This window comes from Rhinoderma darwinii, chromosome 1 (assembly GCF_050947455.1).
Source record: "Rhinoderma darwinii isolate aRhiDar2 chromosome 1, aRhiDar2.hap1, whole genome shotgun sequence".
In the NCBI taxonomy this organism is placed as follows: domain Eukaryota; kingdom Metazoa; phylum Chordata; class Amphibia; order Anura; family Rhinodermatidae; genus Rhinoderma; species Rhinoderma darwinii.
In genome coordinates, this window is record NC_134687.1 from 554,386,514 (window position 1) to 554,413,749 (window position 27,236).

The 27,236-nt window shown below is 43.1% G+C and overlaps 1 protein-coding gene across 4 annotated transcripts in view; it reads left to right on the top strand.

Annotated features, from left to right (window-relative positions):
- ARHGEF28 (Rho guanine nucleotide exchange factor 28) overlaps window positions 1-27,236 on the top strand; it is a 209,692-nt gene that overhangs the window by 56,525 nt on the left and 125,931 nt on the right. For all 4 annotated transcript variants that reach the window (XM_075838207.1, XM_075838170.1, XM_075838180.1 and 1 more), the window contains 3 exons: window positions 12,156-12,339; window positions 18,837-19,017; window positions 23,413-23,482. In XM_075838207.1, coding sequence (XP_075694322.1) covers window positions 12,156-12,339; window positions 18,837-19,017; window positions 23,413-23,482 — 435 coding nt within the window. The remainder of the gene's footprint in view (window positions 1-12,155; window positions 12,340-18,836; window positions 19,018-23,412; window positions 23,483-27,236) is intronic.

Here is a 27,236-nt window from a genome sequence, read left to right on the forward strand (position 1 = left end):
CATCTTGCTCTGAAATGTTAGCTCGGCTTCTAAAGCAATTGTCACCATTTACAACTGTTTTTAATGATTCTGTATTGTTCCTGTACCAGGTGTAAAATGTTGTTGGCTGCATGGGAACCTGCAGACCTAGAAATGCACATTGGATAGGGAGGACACCACTCACCTGCTGCCCCTTCTCTAAACTATTTCCAGTTCTTTCTCAAAGCTGCTCCTCGGCTGTACTAAAAAAGGCCATAAATCCATGTATAAGACAAGTGTGTTTTTTTTTTCCAGCTTTTACACGCCCAGTAATGTAAGTTGAGGAAAAACTACAGCAATCCTGCAAAGGGTAGAATGTGCCGTAGTTTTAAAAGAGTCACGAATCTCATTCATTTGTTTTTCTCAGTGCAAAGAATGAACTTGCTCTGGGACCAAACGGCCTTTTATTCACACGTTACGCTTGCGTTACGATTTACAGGAAAGCTGCAGGTTTGCAACAACCGCAATATGTGAGAAAAGTCTTATTTACGTGCATGTTAGGCTCTGCGTTGGGGTCCCGTTCTGACGTTCCGTCTGAGCTTTCCGTCAGAACGGGACCCTGAGCAGACAGACTACGACTACGCTATTGCTTCCGGCAAAACGACGGGTCCGGTGCACAACAGAGACAAACGGAAACCACGGGCACCGAATCCGTGACTATTGAAATCAGTGGTGATGGAAACGGAAACCTATGTTTCCGTTAGTGTCAATCAGGGCTCTACTCTGACGGAAACCTCAGATGGAACGTCAGAATACAGCCCGAACGGATATGTGAACGAAGCACACGGTATACAATACATATGTGCTGAATTTCTGAAGTTCCTTCAGTCTCCCCCTCTAGGTATAGTTTGGAATTTAGTAGAAAAACATTTTGTATGTATATTTGAATGCTACAAATGTGTAAATTGTGTTATTTACCAACAGGGGGAGCTCTGCTCACTGCTAATTTTGTTTGTCTGCAGGTTGTTACAGATTGGAAGGAGCATCATTTTTACTGTTAACCCCTTAATGACCAGCCTATTTTGGACCTTAATGACCAAGCAATTTATTACGTTTTTCAATCGTCGCATTCCAAGAGCTATAACGTTTTTATTTTTGCGTCGACATAGCTGTATAAGGTCTTGTTTTTTGCGGGACAAGTTGCACTTTTTAATAGCACCATTTTTAGGTACATATTATTTATTGATTAACTTTTATTAACTTTTTTTTGGGGGGGAATAGAAAAAAATCTGAAATTTCGCCACTCTTTTTTGCGTCCTAAATCTACGCCGTTTACCGTGTGGTATAAATAACACATTAACTTTATTCAGTGGGTTGTTACGATTGCAACGATACTAAATTTGTATAGTTTTTGTATGTTTTACTACTTTTACACAGTAAAAACGCTTTTTTTTCAAAATTATTTGTTTTTGTGTTTCCATATTTGAAGAGCCGTAACGTTTTTATTTTTTCGCCGATGCGGTCGTATGAGGGCTTTTTTTTTGCGGGAAGACTTGTAGTTTTTATTGGTACCATTTTGGAGTAGATGCGACTTTTTGATCACTTTTTATCACATTTTTTTTAAAGTCAGTATTCACAGAAAACAGCAATTTTTCCATAGTTTTTTATTATTTTTTTTACGGCGTTCACCGTGCGGGTTAAATAATGTAATAGATTTATAGTCGGGGTCGTTACGGACGCGGCGATACCAAATATGTGTAACTTTTTAACTTTATTTTGTTTTTTTAATAGTAAAGCAGTTTGTAAGGGGAAAAGCTGGGTTTTTCATTTTTTTTCAAATTTTTTTTAAAATTAACTTTATTAAACTTTTTTTTCACTTTTTTACTAGTCCCACTAGGGGACTATAATATGCGATTCTGCGATCGCATTTATAATACACTGCAATACTTTTGTATTGCAGTGTATTACTGACTGTCCGTTCAACACGGACAGGCATCTGCTAGGTCATGCCTGCGGCATGATCTAGCAGGCATTCACTCCAGGCAGACCTGGGGGCCTTTATTAGACCCCCGGCTGCCATTACAGACACAGACACTCAGCGATCGTATCGCCGGGTGTCGGTGGGGGAGAGAGGGAGCTCCCTCCCTCTCTCCAAAACCACTCAGATGCGGTGCTCGCTATTGAGCACCGCATCTGAGGGGTTAAACGGGTGAGATCGATACTGATATCGATCTCACACAGCAGAGCAGGGACGCCCCCAGCCCTCAGCTGCCTCTAGCAGCTGAGAGCAGGGAGATCTGACAGTTCCCTGCTCTGTAAACTTATTCCGATGCCGCGACGTAAAAAGTCTATGGCATCGGAATAAGGCCCGTTAGTGACCGACGTAGAAACACGATGGGCCGGTCACTAACGGGTTAAATAAATACCACTTGACCTTGTATACACAGTCACTAATATTATTCAGAGCACTCCCAACAGTCTACAGGTTCATTATTTTGTGTGTGTCATTCCATACATGACAACCCATTTAGGCTGGGTTCACATTATGTGCTTTTCAAAAAAAAAACAAAACAAAAAATTACAACGCATGTGGTTTTTGCATACGTGAACGTTTTTTCAAAGCATTTCAGCTGTATCTGGTGTATCATCTGGTTTTCAATTTAATGGTCATAGGCCTACAGCTAATTACTTTGTAAAAACACACGGGCGTTTAAAATAAGCATGAATTTTTAAAAACCCTGTCTGTGTTTCTTAATATGTTAGTGTTTTAAAAAAAAATGCAACAATAGCGCACAATGTGAACCCAGACAAATCTGATGGCCGCTACGGCAATCGGTAAAATGTTACGTTCAGCAGAATGTGGTATCACATGTTTTATGGCTGGAGTCTGGCAGAACAAGAGCTGCTGCTTGTTCACACACACTTTTTTACAGGCAGAAAAAAAAATCTGCCTCAGAATTATTAAAGGAATTTTGTGGCAGATTTTGAGCTGTCTGCGCTGTTTTTCCGCTGTGCTTTTTACCCGTGGCCATTGAAGGTAATGCAAGCACCAGGGGAGAAAAAAACTCAGCCAAAGAAACTCTGAAACGAGCGCCGCAGGTTTTATCTGCCTTCCATTGATTTCAATGGGAGGTCAGAGGCGGAACCGCGTCAAGAAAGGACCTGTCGCATTTATTCCCCGCGATCGGCTAAAAGCCACGTGTGCCGAACAGAGATACCTTCATCAAGAAATGTCCTGATTATCACATTATATATTATTAAAAAAGTGCCCTTCTGTATAATTTACATTTTATTAGATATATACTGAATGTATATAAATATATATGGTTCAAATTTGGTGAATACATTTTATTAATTCTCATTAAAAAATTTCAGCTTTATCAATGCAATTAGTTATGTGACATACTTTGAAAAAAAATGAACGGCATATTTTTTAAAAGGGATCTTATTGGTGGGGGTCTGGGAGAAGGCTGTAATACTGAGAACCGCCGCTACAAGTGTGTCGGCGTTTGACCGTACGGAGCAGTGAAAGGTAAAGGCGTCCCCTTCTAACAGCTGATCGGGGGACCCCTACAGATCAGATATTGATAACATACCCTGAGGATAGGCCATCTATTTTATCACTACGGATACCCCTTTACCTACACCATGCCGTATTTGTGACACAATTTTCTCCTTACTCAGAAGATTACCATAAATCTCTTCTGATGTGATAACTGCAGTGATCACATGGATGACCTGCTGAATATGAAATTAGAAAGACAAACTTTATTAACCCCTTAAATGGTTACTAACTTTACTACACACAAATACGGACCACACACACGGATGACACCCATCACTGTCTGTTAATCACGGATCCGTTGCTAAGCGATACAAAAATAAAAAGCCCTCTATGCTTTAAAAGTAGTAGAAAATGGCGTCTTGGCTATCATGTGACCTTTTCTGTGGGGGTTTTCAGTGGGTTGGAACAGAATTGTCAAAACTGGACCTATTTCTGGTTTTTTTCGGACAAAAAAAAAAATGAATTACGCATGGACGCAAAACGGATATTCATTTGGATAAAAAGGTTTTTTGTTTTTTTTTGTGGATGCAAATTGGACACGCTTGTGTGAATAAGGCCTAAAAAACATATTTTACTACAGATTCTCCCAAAAATGAAGACGTGGACATGTAACTTTTATGAGGCATTTTGACAAAAAAATATGGCTCTTTCAGTTGGATTTTTCTTTTTACAAATTCCCTGCTGATAAAATTTGGGATCTGGATTAAATTATGGTAATTAGTTTGTCTTTTCCATATTTCACATTGTTCTCATAGGACTTGCAGTGTGAAAATGAGATGTGAGAATATGATCGAGAATGCACAGATAAAGTTGTATTTTCCACAGTATTTATTCGGCTATGTAAGTATGTAATCTCATTCAAATGAAGAGAGCAAAAGGTTAGTGTCTGTCACACTGCTGGACACGAACTGTTCTCAAGAAGCTATTCCCAAAATACATTGAGCCAGCTGCATTTTGCTCCTTGCAAGTTCCTCCTGGGATTAAGAATGAGCCCTGAATCAATTCTCAGATTCTCAATAAACCTTGTACATTTGTATTTTTATTCTAAGAGGAATTATTATTATTTACTTAAAGTAGGTTAGAAGGATGGGAACATTGTGAACAAGTTGATGATTAACCTGTGGCAACATTTTATCAATCTTGAGTGGGATTAATGGTTTTGGAGAAACTGGATTAGAAGTCTTCATGTATACATATATTCCACATATTTGTACCGGTGCAGTTGGAGAAGTAGGTATAAGGATTATCCCCCCAAAAAGTAAGATCAGGTGCCCTGCTTTAAAGGTGTTGTCTGCATCAGAAACATTGTATTCAAACAGACGAAGTAGGGTGGTCTGCTGTTTGGGTTCGTCATCTACAAAGTGAGACCCCTGGTGTAATGCATGGACAAACTCATGGCACATGGGCCGCATGTGGCCCCTGAGGCTGTCATCTGCGACCTATGGGGCACTGTAGCTCCCTTTGGAGAGGAGAGAGCAGGCCGAAGGAGGAGTGCGCCGGCGCTTCATGACGTCCCAGAGCAGAGCTTCTACTAGCACTCTGCTCTGGGACTCTTGCTCTGAGAAAGCCCCTGACATCACGGTCCTTATATGGACCGTCATGTCAGAAGCAGGGCTGGAGTCCCAGTCGGAGTTCTAGAAGCGGCTCTGCTCCGGGGCTCTGGCTGGGGAAGCCCCTGACATCACTGTCCATATATGGACAGTGATGTGATGTCAGGAGCAGAGCTGGAGTCATAATGGACAACATTGGGTTAATTACTATTAATGTGAGGAACGTGGAGGTTCAAAATTCATAATTCCTCGTGCCTCACATTAATAAGTGAAAGAGAGACATTTTTATTTTATATCTGCATAAACCTCATAAATGACGCTATAAATTTGTTGTTATGGTCGCGATGATACCGAATGCGTATTTTGTGTATTGAGACTTCTTTTAATGTTTATTGTAAATGTGGTTTTTTTTTTCCCCACTATCTACAATAGCGGTGGAGATGAGTGGTTTCTCTGATCTTCGACAGTTGCACACTTGTCGGGACTCCGGAGCGGGGCAATGGCTGTATTACACACCCGCAGCCCCGATCTAACAACATTCATGTGTTACTATACTTAGCTGAGCGGCCACATAGCTTTGTATCGAAATACATGAATTAATGGTATTGAACCGTTTGAGAGTGCACGGTATCGAAACAGTATCGAAGTTTCAATGCATTCTGCAACCCTAGAGCCTATACTAGTGCTCTGCTCTGGGACTCCGGCTTTGGGGTTGCCCCTGACATCACATTCCAGTCTAGAAGAATCCCCTGACGTCACGGTCTATGGACAGTGACGTCCTCCATCAGGGGAATCCCTGGCCTAAGCATCGTCAACTCTCTGGCTGGGGACTCCACTCCAAGAGCAAGCCCTAATGGAGCCATCTACAGGGAGGTGTGTGTCCCTATCTATAGGGGGGGGGGGTGGCATTATCTACAGAGAGCACTGTGGCATTATCTCGGTGGGTGGTGTGGCAGTGTCTACAGAAGGCACTGCGGCATCTAGGAGAGGTGTGTGGCATTATCTACAGATGGCACTGTGGCATTATCTACGGGTGTTTGGCATTATCTAAAAAGGGGCTACCCAATCTTGATATTCTTTTGTCTGCCAACTGAGCAACCAGACTGCATTTAGCGACACTTGTTCACACGCAAACTCAAAAACTTCTCAAAATACGGAGCTGTTTTCAAGGGAAAACCACTCCCGATTTTCAGATGTTTTTTTAAGCCACTCGCGATTTTCACTGTGTTTTTGGAGCTTTTTTCGATAGTCAATGGAAAAATGCTCCAAAAACGTCCCAAGAAGTGACCTGCACTTTTTTTTCGTGGCCGTTTTTTTACGTGCGAAAAACGCTCCAACAGAACGCCGTTTTCCCATTGAAATCAATGGGCAGATGTTTGGAGGCGTTCTGCTTACGTTTACGGCCCGAAAATAGGCCGTGCGAACATACCCTTAAACTGGAGAACTGGATTGTTAAAATAAGCACTTGGAGCAAACTCGCAAATCTCTGTTAAGTTTAATCCTAGCGGTATTATTTTAGTAATCTAGTATAATTATAGGAATGTAGTATTGTTATACTAATCTGGGCCGAAGTCTGCACCTGGGCAAGTAACGGGCCCACTACTAGTGGGGGGTCTACTCTGCTGCCGGGTGCAACAGCCGCGTATATGAACAGCGATGTCTGAGGGAGAGGAGTCTCAGGCAGAACGCTACAAGCGGCTGTGCTCCGGGACTCCATCTCTGGGGAAGCCCCTGACATCACTGTACATATATGGACAGGGTTGTCAGGAGCAGAGCACTGTGCCAGGCGGAGTGCTAGTAGCGCTCTGCCTGGGACTTTGGCTCTGGGGTTACCCCTGACATCACTGGTCATATATGGACAGTGATGTCAGGGGCTTCCCCAGAGCTGGAGTACCAGAGCAGAGCCTTTACTAGCACTCTGCCTGGGACTTCAGCTCTGCTCCAGACATCACTATCCATATCTGGGCAGCGATGTCAGGAGCAGAGCAGGAGTCCCAGGCAGAGTGCTGCCCGGGACAACACTGTCCATATATGGGCAGTGACATTAGGGGTTTCTCCTGAAGCGGAATCCCCAGCCAGAGCATCGGCAGTGCTCTGGCTGGGGATTCCACTCCTCGAGGGAACCCCAAAGGCGCTACCTACATGGAGGGTGGCTGTGTGGCACTACCTGGGAGGTGGGGGGCTGTGTGGCACTATCTACAGAGGTCACTAAATTTATGGAGGTACAAACTGGGGGCCTAACTTCTATAGGGGGCATAAACAGAGCCTAATGTCTGGGGGGGGGGGCACAAAGCAAAGTTTTCTGCCATTTTACTGCGGCCGTGAGTTCCCCCGCAAAGGGGCCTACTAAGTCTGTGTCGCCCAATGGCCCACATAAACCTGGAGCCGGCCCTGACAGTAATGTAGTATTATTATAGTAGTGTAGTCGTGTTAGTCCCTATTCACATGACAGGGATTCCCGGGCCATGTGGCGGCCGATTTTTTTGATGGCCCGGTAATCCCAGTATATGGACCCCATGTATGGACAGTCACGTCAGGGACTTCTCCTGGCGCGGTCCCCTACTCCTAAAATGGAATCCCTGGCGCTGTGGCCGGTGTTTCCGCTCCAGGAGAAGTCCCTGACCTCACTTCTCCATACATGGACACAGTGACATCAGGGACTTCTGAAGCTGAATCCCGAGGCTTTGGCCGGTGATTCCAATCCAGGAGAAGTCTCTGACCTCGCTCTCCATATATGGATATTGAAGTCAGACTTCTTGAATGGTCCCCTACAGTGGCGCTATCTACAGGAATGTAGGATGGTGCCATCTATGGAGGCTGGGTGCTATGTTAAATGAGGCTGTGTGACGTTACCTACAGGGGGGGGGGGGGGCTGTGTGACGTTACCTACAGGGGGGGGGGCTGTGTGACGTTACCTACAGGGGGGGGGGGCTGTGTGATGTTACCTACGGGGGGGGGGTGCTGTGTGATGTTACCTACAGGGGGGGGCTGTGTGACGTTACCTACAGGGGGGGGGGCTGTGTGACGTTACCTACAGGGGGGGGGCTGTGTGACGTTACCTACAGGGGGGCTGTGTGGCGCTACCTACAAGGGGGTACTGTGTGGCGCTACCTACAAGGGGGGGGGGGCTGTGTGGCGCTACCTACAAGAGGGGGGGCTGTGTGGCACTACCTACAGGGGGACCGTGGCAGTATCTACAGAGGGGAGTATGTGGCATTATCTACAGAGGAAAGTGTGGGGCGAAAAATTTACAAAGGAAATTCATCTGTGTTTTTAAAACGGACAGGGAAAAAAAACTGATGCAAAACTGGTCAAAATCGGACGTTAAAATGGAAACACAGCCCGGAACGGAAACGGAAATGATGCAAAACGCCAACAAAAACGGACCAAAATGGACGTTTTTATTCGGCCAACACTCGGACCCTGTCGTGTGAATAGAGCTTTGTAGTAATGTAGTATAATTATAGTAGTGTAGTGTTGTTCTAGTAATGTAGTATTATTATAGTATGGTAGTAGTATTACAGTAATGGTGTAGTGTTATAGTAATGTAGTATTGTTGTAGTATTGTTATAGTAATGAACTGTAGTGTGTTAGTACTTCGTGTTTATAGTAGTAGTGTAGTATTGTTATAGTAGTTTGAAAGTAATGCGGTCCGTCAACGTCACATTTTTTCCCATTTACCCGGACGAGTTTGAGACCCCTGCATTACACGGTTAGTTCATGGATAGAGAGAGGCACCAAGTCATGCTTTATTTGCTCAGTGGTGGCGCTGCAGGGAAAGTAAACCGTTGGGTGCCAGTTTGCCACTCCAGATTCTATTTTAAAAGGGGTTGTCTTTGTGAAAAACATAGTTGACTGTAAAGCGATATTCATAAGAAAGCAGGTTACTGGTGAATAAATAATAGAAATCATGTTAGAAATATATTGCATATATATCATATTTGCACTGTGATATCTTTTTTTTTTTTAAGAGCATTTGTTTTTCCATGATTGATACATTTTCTCCTTTGCCCGTGTAAGATATTTGCAACCAGTTACAATAGTCATAACTGCAGTAATTGAAGTAACCCAGATACTCTACTAGAGGCATTTACAATAAAATGTTCTATATATACAGTGAAGGAAATAAGTATTTGATCCCTTGCTGATTTTGTAAGTTTGCCCATGTCAAAGTCATGAACAGTCTAGAATTTTTAGGCTAGGTTAATTTTACCAGTGAGAGATAGATTATATAAAAAAAAAAATACAGAAAATCACAGTCAAAATTATATATATTTATTTACATTGTGCACAGAGAAATAAGTATTTGATCCCCTACCAACCATTAAGAGTTCAGCCTCCTCCAGACCAGTTACACGCTCCAAATCAACTTGGTGCCTGCATTAAAGACAGCTGTCTTAAATGGTCACCTGTATAAAAGACTCCTGTCCACAGACTCAATTAATCAGTCTGACTCTAACCTCTACAACATGGGCAAGACCAAAGAGCTTTCTAAGGATGTCAGGGACAAGATCATAGACCTGCACAAGGCTGGAATGGGCTACAAAACCATAAGTAAGACGCTGGGTGAGAAGGAGACAACTGTTGGTGCAATAGTAAGAAAATGGAAGACATACAAAATGACTGTCAATCGACATTGATCTGGGGCTCCATGCAAAATCTCACCTCGTGGGGTATCCTTGATCATGAGGAAGGTGAGAGCTCAGCCGAAAACTACACGGGGGGAACTTGTTAATGATCTCAAGGCAGCTGGGACCACAGTCACCAAGAAAACCATTGGTAACACATTACGCCGTAATGGATTAAAATCCTGCAGTGCCCGCAAGGTCCCCCTGCTCAAGAAGGTACATGTACAGGCCCGTCTGAAGTTTGCAAATGAACATCTGGATGATTCTGAGAGTGATTGGGAGAAGGTGCTGTGGTCAGATGAGACTAAAATTGACCTCTTTGGCATTAACTCAACTCGCCGTGTTTGGAGGAAGAGAAATGCTGCCTATGACCCAAAGAACACCGTCCCCACTGTCAAGCATGGAGGTGGAAACATTATGTTTTGGGGGTGTTTCTCTGCTAAGGGCACAGGACTACTTCACCGCATCAATGGGAGAATGGATGGAGCCATGTACCGTCAAATCCTGAGTGACAACCTCCTTCCCTCCACCAGGACATTAAAAATGGCTCGTGGCTGGGTCTTCCAGCACGACAATGACCCGAACATACAGCCAAGGCAACAAAGGAGTGGCTCAAAAAGAAGCACATTAAGGTCATGGAGTGGCCTAGCCAGTCTCCAGACCTTAATCCCATCGAAAAGTTATGGAGGGAGCTGAAGATCCGAGTTGCCAAGCGACAGCCTCGAAATCTTAATGATTTACAGATGATCTGCAAAGAGGAGTGGGCCAAGATTCCATCTAACATGTGTGCAAACCTCATCATCAACTACAAAAAAAGTCTGACTGCTGTGCTTGCCAACAAGGGTTTTGCCACCAAGTATTAAGTCTTGTTTGCCAAAGGGATCAAATACTTATTTCTCTGTGCACAATGCAAATAAATATATATAATTTTGACTATGTGATTTTTTTCTCTTTTTTTTTTTTTTTTATATAATCTATCTCTCACTAGTAAAATTAACCTAGCCTAAAAATTCTAGACTGTTCATGTCTTTGACAGTGGGCAAACTTACAAAATCAGCAAGGGATCAAATACTTATTTCCTTCACTGTGTATATATATATATATATTTTTTTTTTTATTTTTTTTTATTTTTTTATTTTTTTTTCAAAATATAAAGAGCTTTGCCATATGACTTTTTTTTTTTTTTTGCTTATCTTGCTTTAAGAAAAATAAACTTTTTCCCAGAGCTGGTGCCACTGCACTTACCATAAGTCTGTATTCATTGTGTACTTTGTATCTATCTATGTGTCCTCTAAAAGCCCTGTTACACATGCCAATTATCGGGCAAATGAGCGTTTATGCGAACGCTCGTCCCCGATTATTGCCATGTGTAATAAGGGCAATGATCAGCCGATGAACGAGCAAATGCTCGTTTATTAGCTGATTGTATCGTTTATGCTGCAAGAAATATTATTGTTGTGTAAACAGGGAGATGCACTGCCGACATGATCGCTCGTCCCCAAACCTACCTCCTTGTGAAAAGCGAAAACTAGCACCAATCAACGGCTCGTTTACATGGCCCATGTCCAGCCGTGTAAGAGGATCCTTAGTCGTCTAATCCGATTCTAGGCTTGGTTCACACTTTGCGGTAGTGTTCACAAATGCAGTGAACACTGTTTTTACAGGGCCAATTACAGCATTGCAAAGCCATGGTAACATGTCAACGGTTTTGTCGCATTTTTTTTTTTTTTGTGCCAATGGCACAATACCATAATATGTGAACCTAGCCTTTAATAGAACAATTTATCTCATGACATAAATGTATCTAACGAGGATCCTCCCATCTAAATGGTATAAACCATAAGTAACTATTGATGAATTGATCAAGGGGTTGACTGCCTAATAATTTTCCTTAAAATGTCTGGCGCAGTCATTGCGTAGGCTAGGGATCACCTGTGTCTAAGGAAGTGGGTTGGAAGTAACAGGCAATATCCAGCAGTATCACCAGGATTGGAGAGAACATTTAACACCTTAGATGCCGTTGTCACAGAACCTAGAGGTGTAAACACAGTGAAGGGGCTCCTTTTTACACGCGATATGATTGCGGTGTACCGGCGAGTTTCCATGTCAGTCGAGTCCTAACAAAGTTTCCCAGGCCAGCTATCGCTAAGCCCCTATTAGGCATGCCTAGGCTTGGCCTAAAATGCTCTTGCCAGAAGCCTCTGACACTGCATCCCCCACTGTGGACTGCACATTTCAGCGGGAGATGCAGCTAAACATATAAATTGAATCTGGATATTTTCTTTTTCTCTATGTGAGCAGCAATTATGTAAATTATGTAAATTAAAAGGTCTAACTCCCACCTACAAGTACAGAAATAGTGTCTAGTAATATATCTGACCCCGTGAGAAGTAATAAAATAGTTATCCATGACATAAAATGAATATAATCTAATCTATATATTTTGTTTTACAGACCACCTTTGCCATGAAACCCTACTACATCTAACCATAAGATGGGGATTAATGGAACTGTCGCATTACCTCCTGCATCTTCCTGGTGGAGCGTCTGCATTAAGTAGAGTGAACAAAGAAGGGGAGACCCCTTTAGAAGTTGCTATACGTCATGGCCACACAAAATTGGTCCAACTTTTAAAGAAGTGAGTAGATCAGCTAAGCCTTTTGGCCATTTAGGCATTTTCTAATCTTGAGGCCCTGCATGGGCAGCCAAAAGACAACTCTTGTCCATATACCCTATTAGGGCAAATGAATATCAGAGAGGGGACCCCACCCTCAAGACCCTCCTTTGTTCACAGATCTTTGCTCTAAAACATAACGAGCGGCTGCCTCTCTGGTAGACTTGGCGGCCTGGCCATGCATTACATGGCCGTCCTTTTATTTGAGCGGGTGCCATGTAATACTACATTAACCCTGCAGGGTTGTCTCGTTACATACCATGGTCAAACAACGATGACTCCTAGGCAACTGTTTCTCTGACTGTTGCAAACTATTATGTACATGCTCGATGACGGACTGGGAAATCATCCATCGTATGCTTAATGTACATCACTTTTAATGTAGGCCAATCACAATTTTTTAGAATGCAGAAGTCGCGATTCTGTTTATTGATCTCTATACGTTTTTAAAGAAATCCAATGTTCCTAATAATACAAGGCTTTCTATTGATTTGTATCCCATAGTTGTGGTCCCATGGACGCAACATCATTAAAAGGCTCAATATGGCTTGTATTGTATGAAAAATCGTACTAATTCTATGACTCCTTAGGCTCGGTTTACGCTTTTTTCATGAGTCTTGATTTTATAGCATTCATGACACGTGTTTAGCATCAGATCTTGATTTATCCCATAGTATATAGAATAGTGCAGCAACTAAAGCATAACAGAACCATGATGCCAGCATGAACAGCGCCTAATGTTGCACTCATAAAGAGCTACTCCAGAAGACCTTTATAGATCAAAGCCATGGATATATCATTGTTTTCTAATGATAAACACGTGTTGTCTTTTGTGACGGGGGCAGTGTATTGGAAAATAGGGAACCGAGAACAAAATTAAAGTAGTTTTCCATTGAGAAAAAATTGATGGCTTATCCTCCGGATAGGCCATTAATATCTAGTTGGTGAGGGTCCGAATACCTGCACCCGCGCTTATCAGCTGTTTTGAAGGGGCTCCGTACCGTGAAACGCAGGGCACACTTGTGGCGGCGGTCCACAGTATTACAGCCTTCTCCCAAAGGGCGAGAATAGGCCATCCATTTTTCTCAATGAAAAGCCACATCCAAAACTTGGCAGATTTAGTTGCCATTAAATGTCTCAAACGCAAGAGAAAATAAATAGGAGATAATTAGTACCCAATATTTATTACTATTTACTATTATTAAAAGTTTATAATGGAAGCCATATCAAAATGTGCCGGGTCCGGTGTACAATGGAATCCGAACGGCACCTGACGGAGCCCATTATGTTTGTGTCCATAGAGCTCATTTGAGGTTTCCAAGAATATTGCTGTATGCTGTGCTATTCAGCAAAAGTGGCAGAAACCTGGACGGAACCCCCCAATGGAAAGGCCGAACACAGATGTGAACATAGCCCTGTATATTATTTATAAATGCACTACTGGACATCTTCAATCTATATGAGCTATTGTTGCTGTTGACACTTTGTGCTGCAGGGTCATTATTGGTAATGCAATTACAATTTTCACTGATTCATCGTTTCACTGTCGAGCTCCAATTTTACTGTAAGAATTACTGCAATTTGCGCCGTGACCTCAATGTTTTTCTTTAGAAAAGGAAGTCGCTAGCCATCTTGCAACTTTCACAATATACTATATCCGACCATGTTAAATTTATTGTGATGGTCAGAAGGTTGCTAGTGACTTTTTTTTCCCCCAATAGGCAAACATTGAAGTACTGGAACACGTCTCAGTAATGCTTGCAGTTTTACTACAACTCGTGGGTGTTGTACTAGGGCCCCAGCCTAAACGTTGGTGCCGCCTAGAAAATGTCCATCTGCAGTGTATGTGGGAGATGTGAGCACTTTTATTTGTTCTCCGTATCCTGTAAACTTTCAAAAGCTACAATTATGTAATTTATCCATTTACAGCAAATGACATCATGTCTCCTGCACTGTGCGAAGGCTGTATTATAGGGAAGGTTTCTGTCTTTTGTTAAATTTAATGAGGTTCAGTAACCTAAAAACACTGTGGTTATGTTGTGTGTAGTATCAGTTATGTTTTGTTGTACCAGATATTACTATAAAATGTACAGTAATATCCACAGTAAGTTGATGCTACAAAAAAGTAGCAGGAAAGCCACACTACTTAGGCTCTGTTCACATCTGCCGTTTTTGTCCTAAGTTTGCACTGGGAACAGCTCCTGGCGTATATGTTAAACGTAGGCTATGATGATTGCCTAGCAGTGGTCACCCAGTATCTATAATGGTATGCATTAAACGGCCATGTCGTGAAACTTCATGACCCTGTTCAGGATGTCTGTTTAACGGATACCATTATAGCCTATGGGTGATGGATGCCACTTGTTAGGTATTTGTTTAACTCCTCTATCACACATAGACTATTATGGTATCCGCTTAACACATATGTCATGAAAAGCTATTGAAAAAGCTCATGACGTATACGTTAAACGGATGCCTGTGATGTATGCCATACAGTGGCATACGTCCGCATTAGACTCCCATGTAAAGAAAAAAAAAAAAAGGCATAACATGCAGTATACCTTTTTTTTTAAATTTATTTATTTTTAAGAGAATCTGCTGTACGGAATAGCGTAGTCTAAGAAAAACAAAAAACAGATTGCCGGAGGCCAGCAGGACACGATTTTGGCCCCCTATGGGCTAATGGAGCCCAATGTATATGTTTGGCATCTATGCTGGGAGTTCTCCTGACATGATGTGGACAAGACCTTCGTAATGCAATTCTATTAAAGTAAAATATACCACCAACTAATTCTTGCTTGAGTCAATACTTTGTCTTGTTCTTAAAAACCCTACTCAGCCATTTTTAGATATCTGTTACTGGAAAAGCTGTATGACAACCAACATGGCTACTTTTACAACCAGTACAGGCGTTGTCATCCACATACATACCTTAGGCCCTATTCACACGACCGGGATTCCCCTCACACGGCCACAGTAGAAACAATAGACCCCAAATGGGGCTATTCACACTGCAGATTTTCGTCTCTTCTCCCGGCAGCACGGCTCCCATAGAAGTATGTGATCCAAGTGACGGCCGTGCTTTCTGCCGCTCGGTGTCTTCCCCTCCTCACAGTGCGAAGTGCATGGGAGGAGGAGGAGGGTATTTTTTTGCTCCCTGTAGCAGCGGAATCCCTAATCCCCGGCCACAGCGTTGCTGAAGCTGTGGCCGGGAAATCCGCTCCAGGAGAAGTCGCTGACTTATATGAACAGTCACATCCGTGACTTATCCTGGAGCGGTCCCCTACTCCTGAAGTGGCATCCCCGGCGCTGTGGCCGGTGTTTCCGCTCCTGGAGATGTCCCTGACTTCACTGTCCATATATGGACACAGTGATGTCAGGGACTCCTGAAGCGGAATCCCTTGGTGCTGTGGCCAGTATTTGCGCTCCAGGAGAAGTCCCTGACTTCACTGTCCATATATGGACATTGAAGTCAGGGACTTCTCTTGGAATGGTACCCTACAGTGGCGCTATCAACAGGAAGGTAGGGGGTGCCATCTATGGGGGAGTGCTATGTAAAAGGGGGCTGTGTAGCACTACAGGGTGGCAGTGGTGCATTACCTACCAGGGGGGCAGTGGTGCATTACCTACCAGGGGGGCAGTGGTGCATTACCTACCAGGGGGGCAGTGGTGCATTACCTACCAGGGGGGCAGTGGTGCATTACCTACCAGGGGGGCAGTGGTGCATTACCTACCAGGGGGGCAGTGGTGCATTACCTACCAGGGGGGCAGTGGTGCATTACCTACCAGGGGGGCAGTGGTGCATTACCTACCAGGGGGGCAGTGGTGCATTACCTACCAGGGGGTCTGTGTGGTGCATTACCTACCAGGGGGTCTGTGTGGTGCATTACCTACCAGGGGGTCTGTGTGGTGCATTACCTACCAGGGGGTCTGTGTGGTGCATTACCTACCAGGGGGTCTGTGTGGTGTATTACCTACCAGGGGGTCTGTGTGGTGCATTACCTACCAGGGGGTCTGTGTGGTGCATTACCTACCAGGGGGTCTGTGTGGCACTACCTACAGGGGGGTCTGTGTGGCACTACCTACCAGGGGGGGGGTCTGTGTGGCACTACCCACCCGGTGGTCTGTGTGGCACTACCTACAAGGGGCTGTGGCAGTATCTACAGGGGGCAATGTATGGCAAAAAATGTACAAATGAAATTCATCCGTTTTTAAACATCTTTTTATTGAGTTTATTTTTTTTTACAAATACACACACAAAAGGCACAAACACGTGCCTGATAGATTATAAAATACAGAATATGATATCAATATTGCATAGTACAGTTGTCATTCAGTCAAGAAAAGAACAGTACATCAGAACATATGAAAGTCGAAATCCCCCCACTCCCCTCAGTCCAGCAGTATAAAGAGTCTTCAATATAATGAGTCCTGTACATACATAAATCTATATTTGAGTTGCAGAAAGGAGCGCCTCCCTATCTAGAAACTGATTCCCTCTAAATCTTACTAGCATTTCAAGTTACCCAGTGCGCCAGCTACACTCCTATTCAAGTATCATGAGGTGTAGGTGAAAGGTCATCCGTTTTTTAAATGGACATGGAAAAAAAACTGATGAAAAACTGGTCATAATCAACCGTTAAAAACTGAAACACGACCCAAATCGGAAACCGATGCAAAACGGATGAGAAAATCGGACGTTTTTATCGGCGGACACTCGGACTCTGTCTTGTGAATAGAGCTTAAGGCCCTATTCACCTGACAGGGATTCCCGGCCGCGTGACGGCCGTTTTTTGAACTGCCGTCACACGGCTGCAAAAGGAACCGTTGACCCCAAATGGGGCTATTCACACAGCCGATTTTGTGACGGCCCGGTAAACCGGGCCGTCAAAAAATGGTGCATGCCCTATTTTCGGCCGTTCTCCTGGCCGCACCGCTCCCATAGTCTATGGGGCCAATTAAAGCACGGCTGTCACTCGGAGGTGATGCGAGTGACGGCCGAGCTTTCTGCCGCATGTTCGCTCTCTTTTCTTTCTCACAGTGCGAAGTGCATGTGAGGAAGAGGAGGGTATTTTTTTTGCTCCATGTAGGAGCGACATTCCAAATCCCCGGCCACAGCTTCGGCAACGCTGTGGCCGGGGATTGGGGATTCTGTTCCAGGAGAAGTCCCTGACTTCACTGTCCATATATGGACACCGTGACATCAGGGACTTCCACTGGAACGGTCCCCTACAGTGGCGTTATCTACAGAAATATAGGGGGGGGGTGCCATCTATGGGGGGGGGGATGCTATGTAAAAGAGTGCTGTGTAGAACTACCTACAAGGGGCTGTGTGGCATTACCTACAGGGGGCTGTGTGGCATTACTTACAGGGGGCCGTTTGGCACTACCTGGCAAAAAATGTACACATGAAATTCATCCGTTTTTAAAATGGACAGGGAAAAAAAACTGATGCATAGCGGGTCAAAAATCGACTGTTAAGAACCGAAACACAGCCTGCAACGGATGCAAAACGGCAGAGAAAAACGGACCACAACGGCCGTTTTTATCGGCCGACACTCGGACCGTCGTGTGAATACAGCCTAACCCGTAAAGCAGTCTAGTTATGTAATGTTGAGTACAGGGTACATAATTTGTTAGATCTGCCATTGATAAGCCTTGTAAAGCTGGGTGACAACCCTTGGAAGATATAATGGTGGACATCTTGGTGGTCACCATGCTTTTTCCAGAATCCAAGTAACTGCTAGTTTACAACCTGACCTGTTATGTTTTTTTTCTTTTAATTCTTTTTTACTAAAGCTTGTTTATAAAGACCTTTTTGATAGTCCTGGATAGTTGATGCAATTTGCACATTTTTGTTTGTGAAAACTCAGCCAGGTCTTGCATGTTTTTCACCCAAACACTTCTTTATTTATTATGTAAATGTAGAAGTGGGTTTGCAGAGCCAGCGTCTGAACTATTCATGTTTCAGCCAGGCCAGAAAGTCTCTAGTTTAGTAAAATTCCTTTCTGCAGAGCCTATGTCAGTCCTGCCGGGGATGTGGCTGCTGCCATTTGCATGACACGAGCATGTCCGTGACTACTGGTACATTTTGTTATGAAAGTCTTGCTTGTTTATAACTTGTTAAACAATGCAGAGCTCCCTTGAGGCACTCTCTGTTTTTACCAGTCACAGTCATACAGACCTGCTCCCTTCCAGCAAGCCGGTCAGTAGGGAGTGCTTCTATGCACAGCAAACCATGGAGGTAGTGCTGCATAATCCCAATTGCATTACAGGAGGATAATGAGCAGTGTTTATCTCATTATACGAGATCAGAGCACATTCGTTGGAGTGGGCACACTGACCGAATACATTCTCTTGTGAAGCTGCTTGCGGACACATTGGATACAACACCGAAGACTGACTTATGAATGCTGCAAGGGCTGTGTGTATGTATATTAATGTCATTCCATTACCTCTAGTTTTCAGGACCTTCCTCCACTTGACTTCTGTACCGCAGCAATCAATCAGGATTCTTTTTTACGGTTCTGTTGGTCTTCTGGAGTACTGACATTAACCCGGCGTCAGACCTCTGGCCACTCGTTGGAGTCGGATATTCAGCTCTTCAGGAAATGTTTGTGTGATACCAATTTTTTTGACAAGGTAAGATTTTTATTATATAATATTGGTATGTATTACATGGTTTATTTATTTTTTAGAGATGCATTTTTGTTTGTGGAATCAATGTTATGCATTAGGAACGGATTCTTTTTTTGTGTCCTTTTGCTGCTTTTCCTTTTTTTTTTTTTTTTTTTTTTTTTTTTTTTTTTGCTCTTTTCTGAACTTTTTTTGACTCTCCTATTTGGCAGTAAAAACATCTGTTATTTTAAGCTTGGCATTAACAAAAGCCAGACAATTGATGCTGAACATAACTTAGAAAATGTAATTTTATTGAAACCCTTTCAGGAGATTTGCATTGTATGCTGGGAAATCTAGTTTGGCAGCAGAGGTTCATCTTGCCTACATCTGGAATTTTGGAAACATATGGAAATTTTAAACTTTAAATAAGTTGCAGCATTGCGGTGTTTTATTATACAAGTATTCTTATTAGAAAAAGTGGCTGCCTGTTGATAAAATCTAGAGTATTCCGTTTTCATTTTTAGTTTTCTACACGCCATCCCAGGTTGCGATATTTTCATCGCTGTCTCTAATTGACAGTCTGCTATAAAACGTTATTGTTTCATACCATTTCTCCACCACCAGGGCCCATTAATCACCTGATAATCCCCTGGCGTTCCATCGCAGCTGCTCCGGTGCTCACGACACTCTGTTTGCTATGCTGCAGTGATGATGTGCCCATATACTCACGTGATTGCTGCAGTCAATCACTTTTCTCAGTGGTATGTGGCACTAGAACGCGGAGGCTGCAGCAATTACGTGGGTATATGGGCATGTTATCGCTGCAGCACAGTAAGCAAAGAGCGGTGGAGCACCAGGGGATTTATCAGGTGAGTAATGGACCTTTTATTGGTTTATGGCATTTCCCCCACTTGGCCATTTTTTCCCGATCTCGGAATCTCCTTTAAGGCATACAGTTGCATTCGTCAGGGCTATAAGTTCAGCATGTATGTTGGAAGAGTTTCCGAGTAGTGTGAACAGAGCCTAAGATGTCTTAATCCTAAATACTGGTGACCTGTGCGTTCTAAAGAGCTGTAGCATAGAGGAGTCCGGTACCTAGCCTGATATTCTCCCCCATGTTGGCCCCCTCCAAGGATACGTTAAAATACATACACTAGAGCAGTGGTAGCCAAACACTGTCCTCAACGTCGATCATGTTTTTCAGTTCTCTTCATACGTGCGGCTGAGATCATTAGTGCAGGATTGTGCGTAAGCGCTTGTAAATACATATAGTTCTTACCGTGATTTTACTGTGATTGCTACAGCTCTGACCATGGGGGGGGGGGGGCCATCATGATGTAAAAAGTGGTGACTTTTCATTATTGCTTGCACTTCTCCAGCATATTTTCACTGTCACCAAACATGTACTGCTCTTTAGCCTTAGGCCTCATGCACACGACCATATGAAAAATCAGTACAGATCAGGCACTCTGTATGTATGTGCAAACTATACTATGTTGTCCTGTATGGTACCATATTTTTGACTGTGTCTGTGTGGTGTTCTGTACAAGTACTGTACGAGTTCCAGGTTTTCCTGTAGGAGTTAGTATGGTGTTCTGTACAAGTACTGTAAGAGTTCCAGGTTTTCCTGTAGGAGTTAGTATGGTGTTCTGTACAAGTACTGTAAGAGTTCCAGGTTTTCCTGTAGGAGTTAGTATGGTGTTCTGTACAAGTACTGTAAGAGTTCCAGGTTTTCCTGTAGGAGTTAGTATGGTGTTCTGTACAAGTACTGTACGAGTTCCAGGTTTTCCTGTAGGAGTTAGTATGGTGTTCTGTACAAGTACTGTACGAGTTCCAGGTTTTCCTGTAGGAGTTAGTATGGTGTTCTGTACAAGTACTGTACGAGTTCCAGGTTTTCCTGTAGGAGTTAGTATGGTGTTCTGTACAAGTACTGTACGAGTTCCAGGTTTTCCTGTAGGAGTTAGTATGGTGTTCTGTACAAGTACTGTACGAGTTCCAGGTTTTCCTGTAGGAGTTAGTATGGTGTTCTGTACAAGTACTGTACGAGTTCCAGGTTTTCCTGTAGGAGTTAGTATGGTGTTCTGTACAAGTACTGTACGAGTTCCAGGTTTTCCTGTAGGAGTTAGTATGGTGTTCTGTACAAGTACTGTACGAGTTCCAGGTTTTCCTGTAGGAGTTAGTATGGTGTTCTGTACGAGTTCCAGGTTTTCCTGTAGGAGTTAGTATGGTGTTCTGTACGAGTTCCAGGTTTTCCTGTAGGAGTTAGTATGGTGTACTGTACGAGTTCCAGGTTTTCCTGTAGGAGTTAGTATGGTGTTCTGTACAAGTACTGTACGAGTTCCAGGTTTTCCTGTAGGAGTTAGTATGGTGTTCTGTACGGATACTTCAAAACCAGTGTGCCTAGCCAGAAGTGTAGGGAAGAAAAGCTGTACTCATATGGAGGTTTTACACGGACCGGTGTATGTATGTATGTATGTGTGTGTATATATATATATATATATATATATATATATATATATATATATATATATATATATATATATATATAGTGTATGTATTTCTATTGACCTCGCACAGGGGAAAATGATCACCCATATGGCATCCGATTCCATAATGAACAGTTCAGAACATGTTATTCTGAGATCCAGACAGGTGTCATACAGTCGTATCCCCCAAATTTTATATGTCCTAAAGAGTTTTCCAAAAGATAACAGAATAATTTCCTTCCCAGGGGAATGCGCTTTTATAAGGATTTTTTTTCTCATTTAATCATCATCATAATTGATTTACTTTATTTTCCCTTATCGAGATATGACAGAGGAGGCATCTTCTATTTATTTATTCATACATAATAATCGCTATCTACATAGATCTCACAAGTTCCCTCCCATACCATGCACATACAAATGTATTGTATATTCAACTCTATAATATACAGATTTATTGACTGATAAGGTTTTATATAGTGTAGTTAATTTCTTAGAACTTACTTGCAAAATAAATGCTTCCCCAAATTTCCTCACACCATCAGATTTCTGTTACATACAATAAGGTAGTATAGATTGTGTTTGCCCCATCTCATACGTCCCCAGGTCAAATCACAAAAGTAAGACGAATCAACTGGATGAGTATAGATTCAGTCTGACCAATAGCGTACACGCTATAGAGACGACTCATGCAGCTGCTCTGGGGGCACTGAAGAGAGAGGGCAAATTCTAGATTAGTCTCATCTCCATTTTAATGGGTGGTGAGAACCTGCACCAGGATGTGCTAACAATGGAGGGGCAACAGGAGCTCCTGATGCGCGTGGTTAGTTGTGTGATGGTGTCAAGCAGTACCTGAAAGTGACCTCATTTTCATCACTAGGCAGCTTATAATGACTTGTAGTGTCAGGTGGTCAGTATATCAAACCGTTAGAGACGTGTATAGTGCAGGTTTGGTGAGATCCAGAATGAGCCACTTCATTCATGGCTGTGCATGTGCAGGTAACATTGCATAGGGACCATCATTCGGCCTTGTTAGATTATTTTTTTTTTTTTTCAGATGTTCTGTGATCACTTGATGTGATTGATGATCGTTGTCAGATTTTCCTATATTGATTCCGAACATCATAACATTTCATTGATTTGTGTCTTGGCCATTGTATTTATGTTGTAACCGGTTGTGACTTTAAGACCTTTCTTGTGGGTAGAATAAAGTTTGCCATATGAAGTACATCAGCCTCTTTTGACATAATAGATTATAACCTTTAAAAGTAAATTATTTGAAATTGTTGAGCCACGTATCCCAGGCAATGCTTCCCGTACCATGTCATGTTGGTTTCTTATAAATTAGTAATGGCATTGTCTGTCATGTCTGGTGAGTCATAATGTCTCTAGAAATATCTACGCGGGAGCTCAATATACAGAACAGTGCTCATTCTGTATTGTTCTATTGTTCAGGCCAATTTACCGGTTTACAGAGGAATACGGCTCTGGCTACAGAAGTCATGGGGTCATTTACTATACCTACCTCTCACAGTGGCTATATGGAATATGGTCCTTTATGAATAGAAGCATGGATTATAAATGTGTATCCATAGTACAGGAGGATCACTTCTAGGCAATGGTTTATTCTGTATGCCGTTATTTGCTGGGATAACTAGCGATGTAGCCTTCATTCTGATGATTGGTCGGGGGCCTCCGCAGTCAGACCCCCAAAGTTCGACAAGCGATGGAAAGAATGAAGATCACTACAACTGGGTGTAAGTTGAATTCTAATCTTGCATGATCATTGCGAGAATTGCTCCAGGAAGCTTCATACTCTGCTTTCTAGTCAAAGGCAGAACAATGAGCCGTCTTTGAGCAAAGACATGAACTATAGACGGCTTCTGTTATATTTTCATTCGTACATTTTTGAAATTTTTTTTTTCTTTTTTAGATTGTAAGCCCCATGCACCCTTGGAGTTACAAAAAACAGAGGTCACTTGATGGATCCACTACAGGAGGAGGTACAGTGTATCCTTAGTTTACAATATTTTTTTTGCATATTTTTGTGATTGTGCCTTTTCTCTTTTTTTTTCCCCTTCAAAATGTTTGGAGTTAAGGGATGCAATTGTGAGGGAAAGGAAAGTGACAACGAATTTCCCATAAACCTAGGCCAACCATGCATATTTGCTGCAGGAGATAAGCCGCTGTCAAACGCCTTTGGCGGCGCTTATCCCGATCGATGTTGAAATCCATCATGCCAGATCCTGGTTTCCCTGCCAATAGACATCAGTGGACAGTCTGGCTGCCCCTATACACATCCGATTGTTGGTGGGACGTTTTATCTAAGTATGGCCAGCTTTAGACCTTTGTGACCAAAAAAATTTGCCACTATTTGTACACAGGCAAGTGAAATGTAACACATCTGTCCAGCAATCAAACGTTCCGTGTATCTAAAGCTAGAAATGAATGATCAAATGATACTGGAGATAAACTTTCTCACACTGGTTGTCCGTTTGCAGGATCTTCTGGATGTTCCTGAAGTAAACCATCTTGTAGAAATCTTGCAGAGAACACAGTTTATTTTTTCTCCTGATCCGGCAGACCGCTTAGGAGGCGTATCGTAACATTCTTGGTCTCCTATTGCAGGCAGGGCTGTTGTGGGGAGGCTCTTTCTGCAGCCAGTTGTCTTACAGTTAGGCGGGATTCACACGAACGGGTCGCGCCCGAGTGCCGGCTGGTAAAATCGGCCATTCTGCCCGGCCGGTTTGCATAAAGTTTTGCATCCGTGCCGGGCCGGGCAGATCTGGACAGTGACATCAGCGGCAACTCCTGAAGGGGAATCCCCATGTGTTCGGGGATTCTGCTTCAGGAGTTTCCCCTGATGTCACTGCCCAGATATGGACAGAGACATCAAGCACTCTGTCCAGGAGCGGAATCCCCGAAAACACGGGGATTCTGCTCCTTCAAGGAGCTAAATTGCGTCTAGCACATAGCAGAGCGGGGAGATACCTCCCTGCTCTGCTATAGTGGCGTCGCTACAGTAGTAGCAGCCGCAGCAGCTGCTGCTACTAGCGGCGCCATCAAAGGTGTCGCCGGGCCAGGAAACCAAGCAGGGGAAGGGAGCCAGCGCAGCGCTCCCTTCCACCTGCTGTACACCCCGGCCCTGCCACACAGTGTACAGCGATGCCATTCGTCAGAATGGCATCAACTCCTCCTCCTCACATGCACTCTGCGCTGTGAGGAGGAGGAGATAAAGCGCAAGCTCCGGAAAACCCGGCCATCACTCGGGACACATCCCGGTGATGGCCGTGTATTACCCGGCCCCATAGACTTCTATGGGAGCCGGGCGGCCGGGTACCCGGCCGAAGATAGAGCATGTCCTATTTTTTGACGGCCGGTTTTCCTGGCCGTCAAAAAATCGGTCGTGTGAATAGCCCCATTAGTGGTCTATTATTCCTAATGCAGCCGGGTGCCGGCCGATTTATGAACGGCCGGCACCCGGCCGGGAAATCCTGCTGTGTGAATGAGGCCTTAGACGTAGGATGAAAAATGAGGATATTAATGCAGGAATCTTTGGGATGCTTTTTTTGTGTATTTTGCGTTTAGTGTTTCTTCAATATGTAAATGACCAGCGAGGTGGTTAAATGTTAATTAACTCTTAAAGTTCCCTTAGGCTGTCCTCTACATCTGCAATAGGAGTGCTGGCATAAAGCTCTCTGATTTCTGCCTTATCCTTGTGTAAAACATATATGCTCTGAAGGGTTTAATGAAAGCTAAAGTAATAGGAAGTTGCAAAAAATAAAATATGTTGGTGCAAAAAATGATGACTTTGCAGGTTCTACATTGGCTACAAGTTGTCTCTCCGTCACTTGTTTTATCTTGGGATGAGAATAAGAGTGAGTAGGTGTTATTATTATTATTATTATTATTATTATTAATAATGCAGAAAATCCCTTTAAATGACTCGTGGATTCTGTCGGCATGTAATTGAGAAGACTTATTCTAGAATATACAGTGCATACGGTTCAGTTATCCCAGGCGGAGTAGGCAGTCATAGCCGTAAACACTCAGATTATAATGGTATTTATTGGTTGGCATATCATGGGAATATTTGAAATGACCTTTGTGCAGAACTATTGTATGTTGCCTGCTTTATTCTCTGCTACAATGGACATCTTATCTTCAGTCTCTGTTTTGCTCCTTTAATGCTATATCTTGTATAATCAGGAGGCCTGAATAAATAACGTTCTGGTTGTCTAGTTGCTTTGGGTTAAACCACAAAGACAGATTATTATTCGGCTATTATACTGTTTTGTATCAAGAACCATGAATGTTGTAAATGTCCTAGATGATGGCTTAATTCTGCTGTGGGAAGTGTAACTAATAGTAGCTGACACATTCATGTAAAAGACCTCATTGACCTGTTTTATGCCCACCAGCCCTCCCCAGCAATGTGTAGGAATAATTACGTTCAAGAAATTAAGTGCGGTGTGACTTACAAATGGTTTCACTCGGTGTCATAAACTTTAGTCACATGCTGGACAAGGCAAAATTATGACGCAAATGAGTCCCTGATGGTATAAAAAGCACTAAAACTCTGCTTAAATACTCAGTATATAATCTATATCTGCTCGGATGAGGATGTTTATTGTGACAGTGCTGCAGAGTATGTGCACTGATCTACCAGTTTATTAGCACTAGATGTGCACACAACCGCGCCAGCGAGTAATAAGGCCTATGTGAAGCAATTTCCAGCACGCATTCTCTGTTCAGGACAGGCAGGCACACCTTCCCTCAGTACCAAACAATGTTCGTTGTTTTCTCCTGAAGCACCCCCAGGTGAAGAATCCTTGAACTCCATGTTTACTAGGTATTCAGCAATATGATTGTTGTCTATTACAATTTATTAGAGGGTAACTGACCTATTAGATCCGACCTCATACAGGCCAATATCATTAAAGTGTAGCTAAACGTTTGGCAAACTTCTGGCATGTCATAAGTTTGGATTGGTGGGGTCCGAGCACTGAGACCCCCACCAATCCCTAGAACGAAGCAGCTGAAGCATTAGTGCGAGCGCTCAGCCGCTTCGTGTCTGTTCGGCTGTTTCCGGAAATAAATTTATCGGTGTACGGACTCAATAGAAAGTCTATGAGCCCGTACAACGATACCTCCGCTTTCGCAGAAAAAGCCGAACAGACACGAAGCGGCTGAGCGCTCACACGAGCACTTCATCGGCTTTGTTCTAGAGATTGGTGGAGGTCTCAGTGCTCGGACCCCCACCAATACAAACTTCTGACATGTCACTATGACATGTCAGAAGTTTGTTGAATGTTTAGCTACATTTTAATGTAGATGCCATGATGTACTCAAGAATATTAGCAGATTGGCAGTGGTACTTCCTAGCATCATCCATGATTCGCAAAATGGATTTATAAAAAAGACACGGGGTGAGAAACATAAAGGTATTTGGGGTTCTTGATTGGACCAGGGTCAGTCCATCCTCGATTAAAAATGTGGCAATAATATCTTTTAATTCGGAGAAAGCATTTGACAGTGTGGCCTGGCCCTGGCTCAACAAAGTAATGGAAAGGATATGGATAAAGGTTTTTTTCCTAGAAGCAATCAACGCTATGTATCACCACCCATATGCACAAGTAGTTACACAAGGAAATATATTAAAAAAGTTGCCCTTTCTCACCATTATTATTTAACATAACTATTGAATCTCCAGCGAGATATGTATCACAGACTCCGCAGATAGAAGGTATAAGAGTT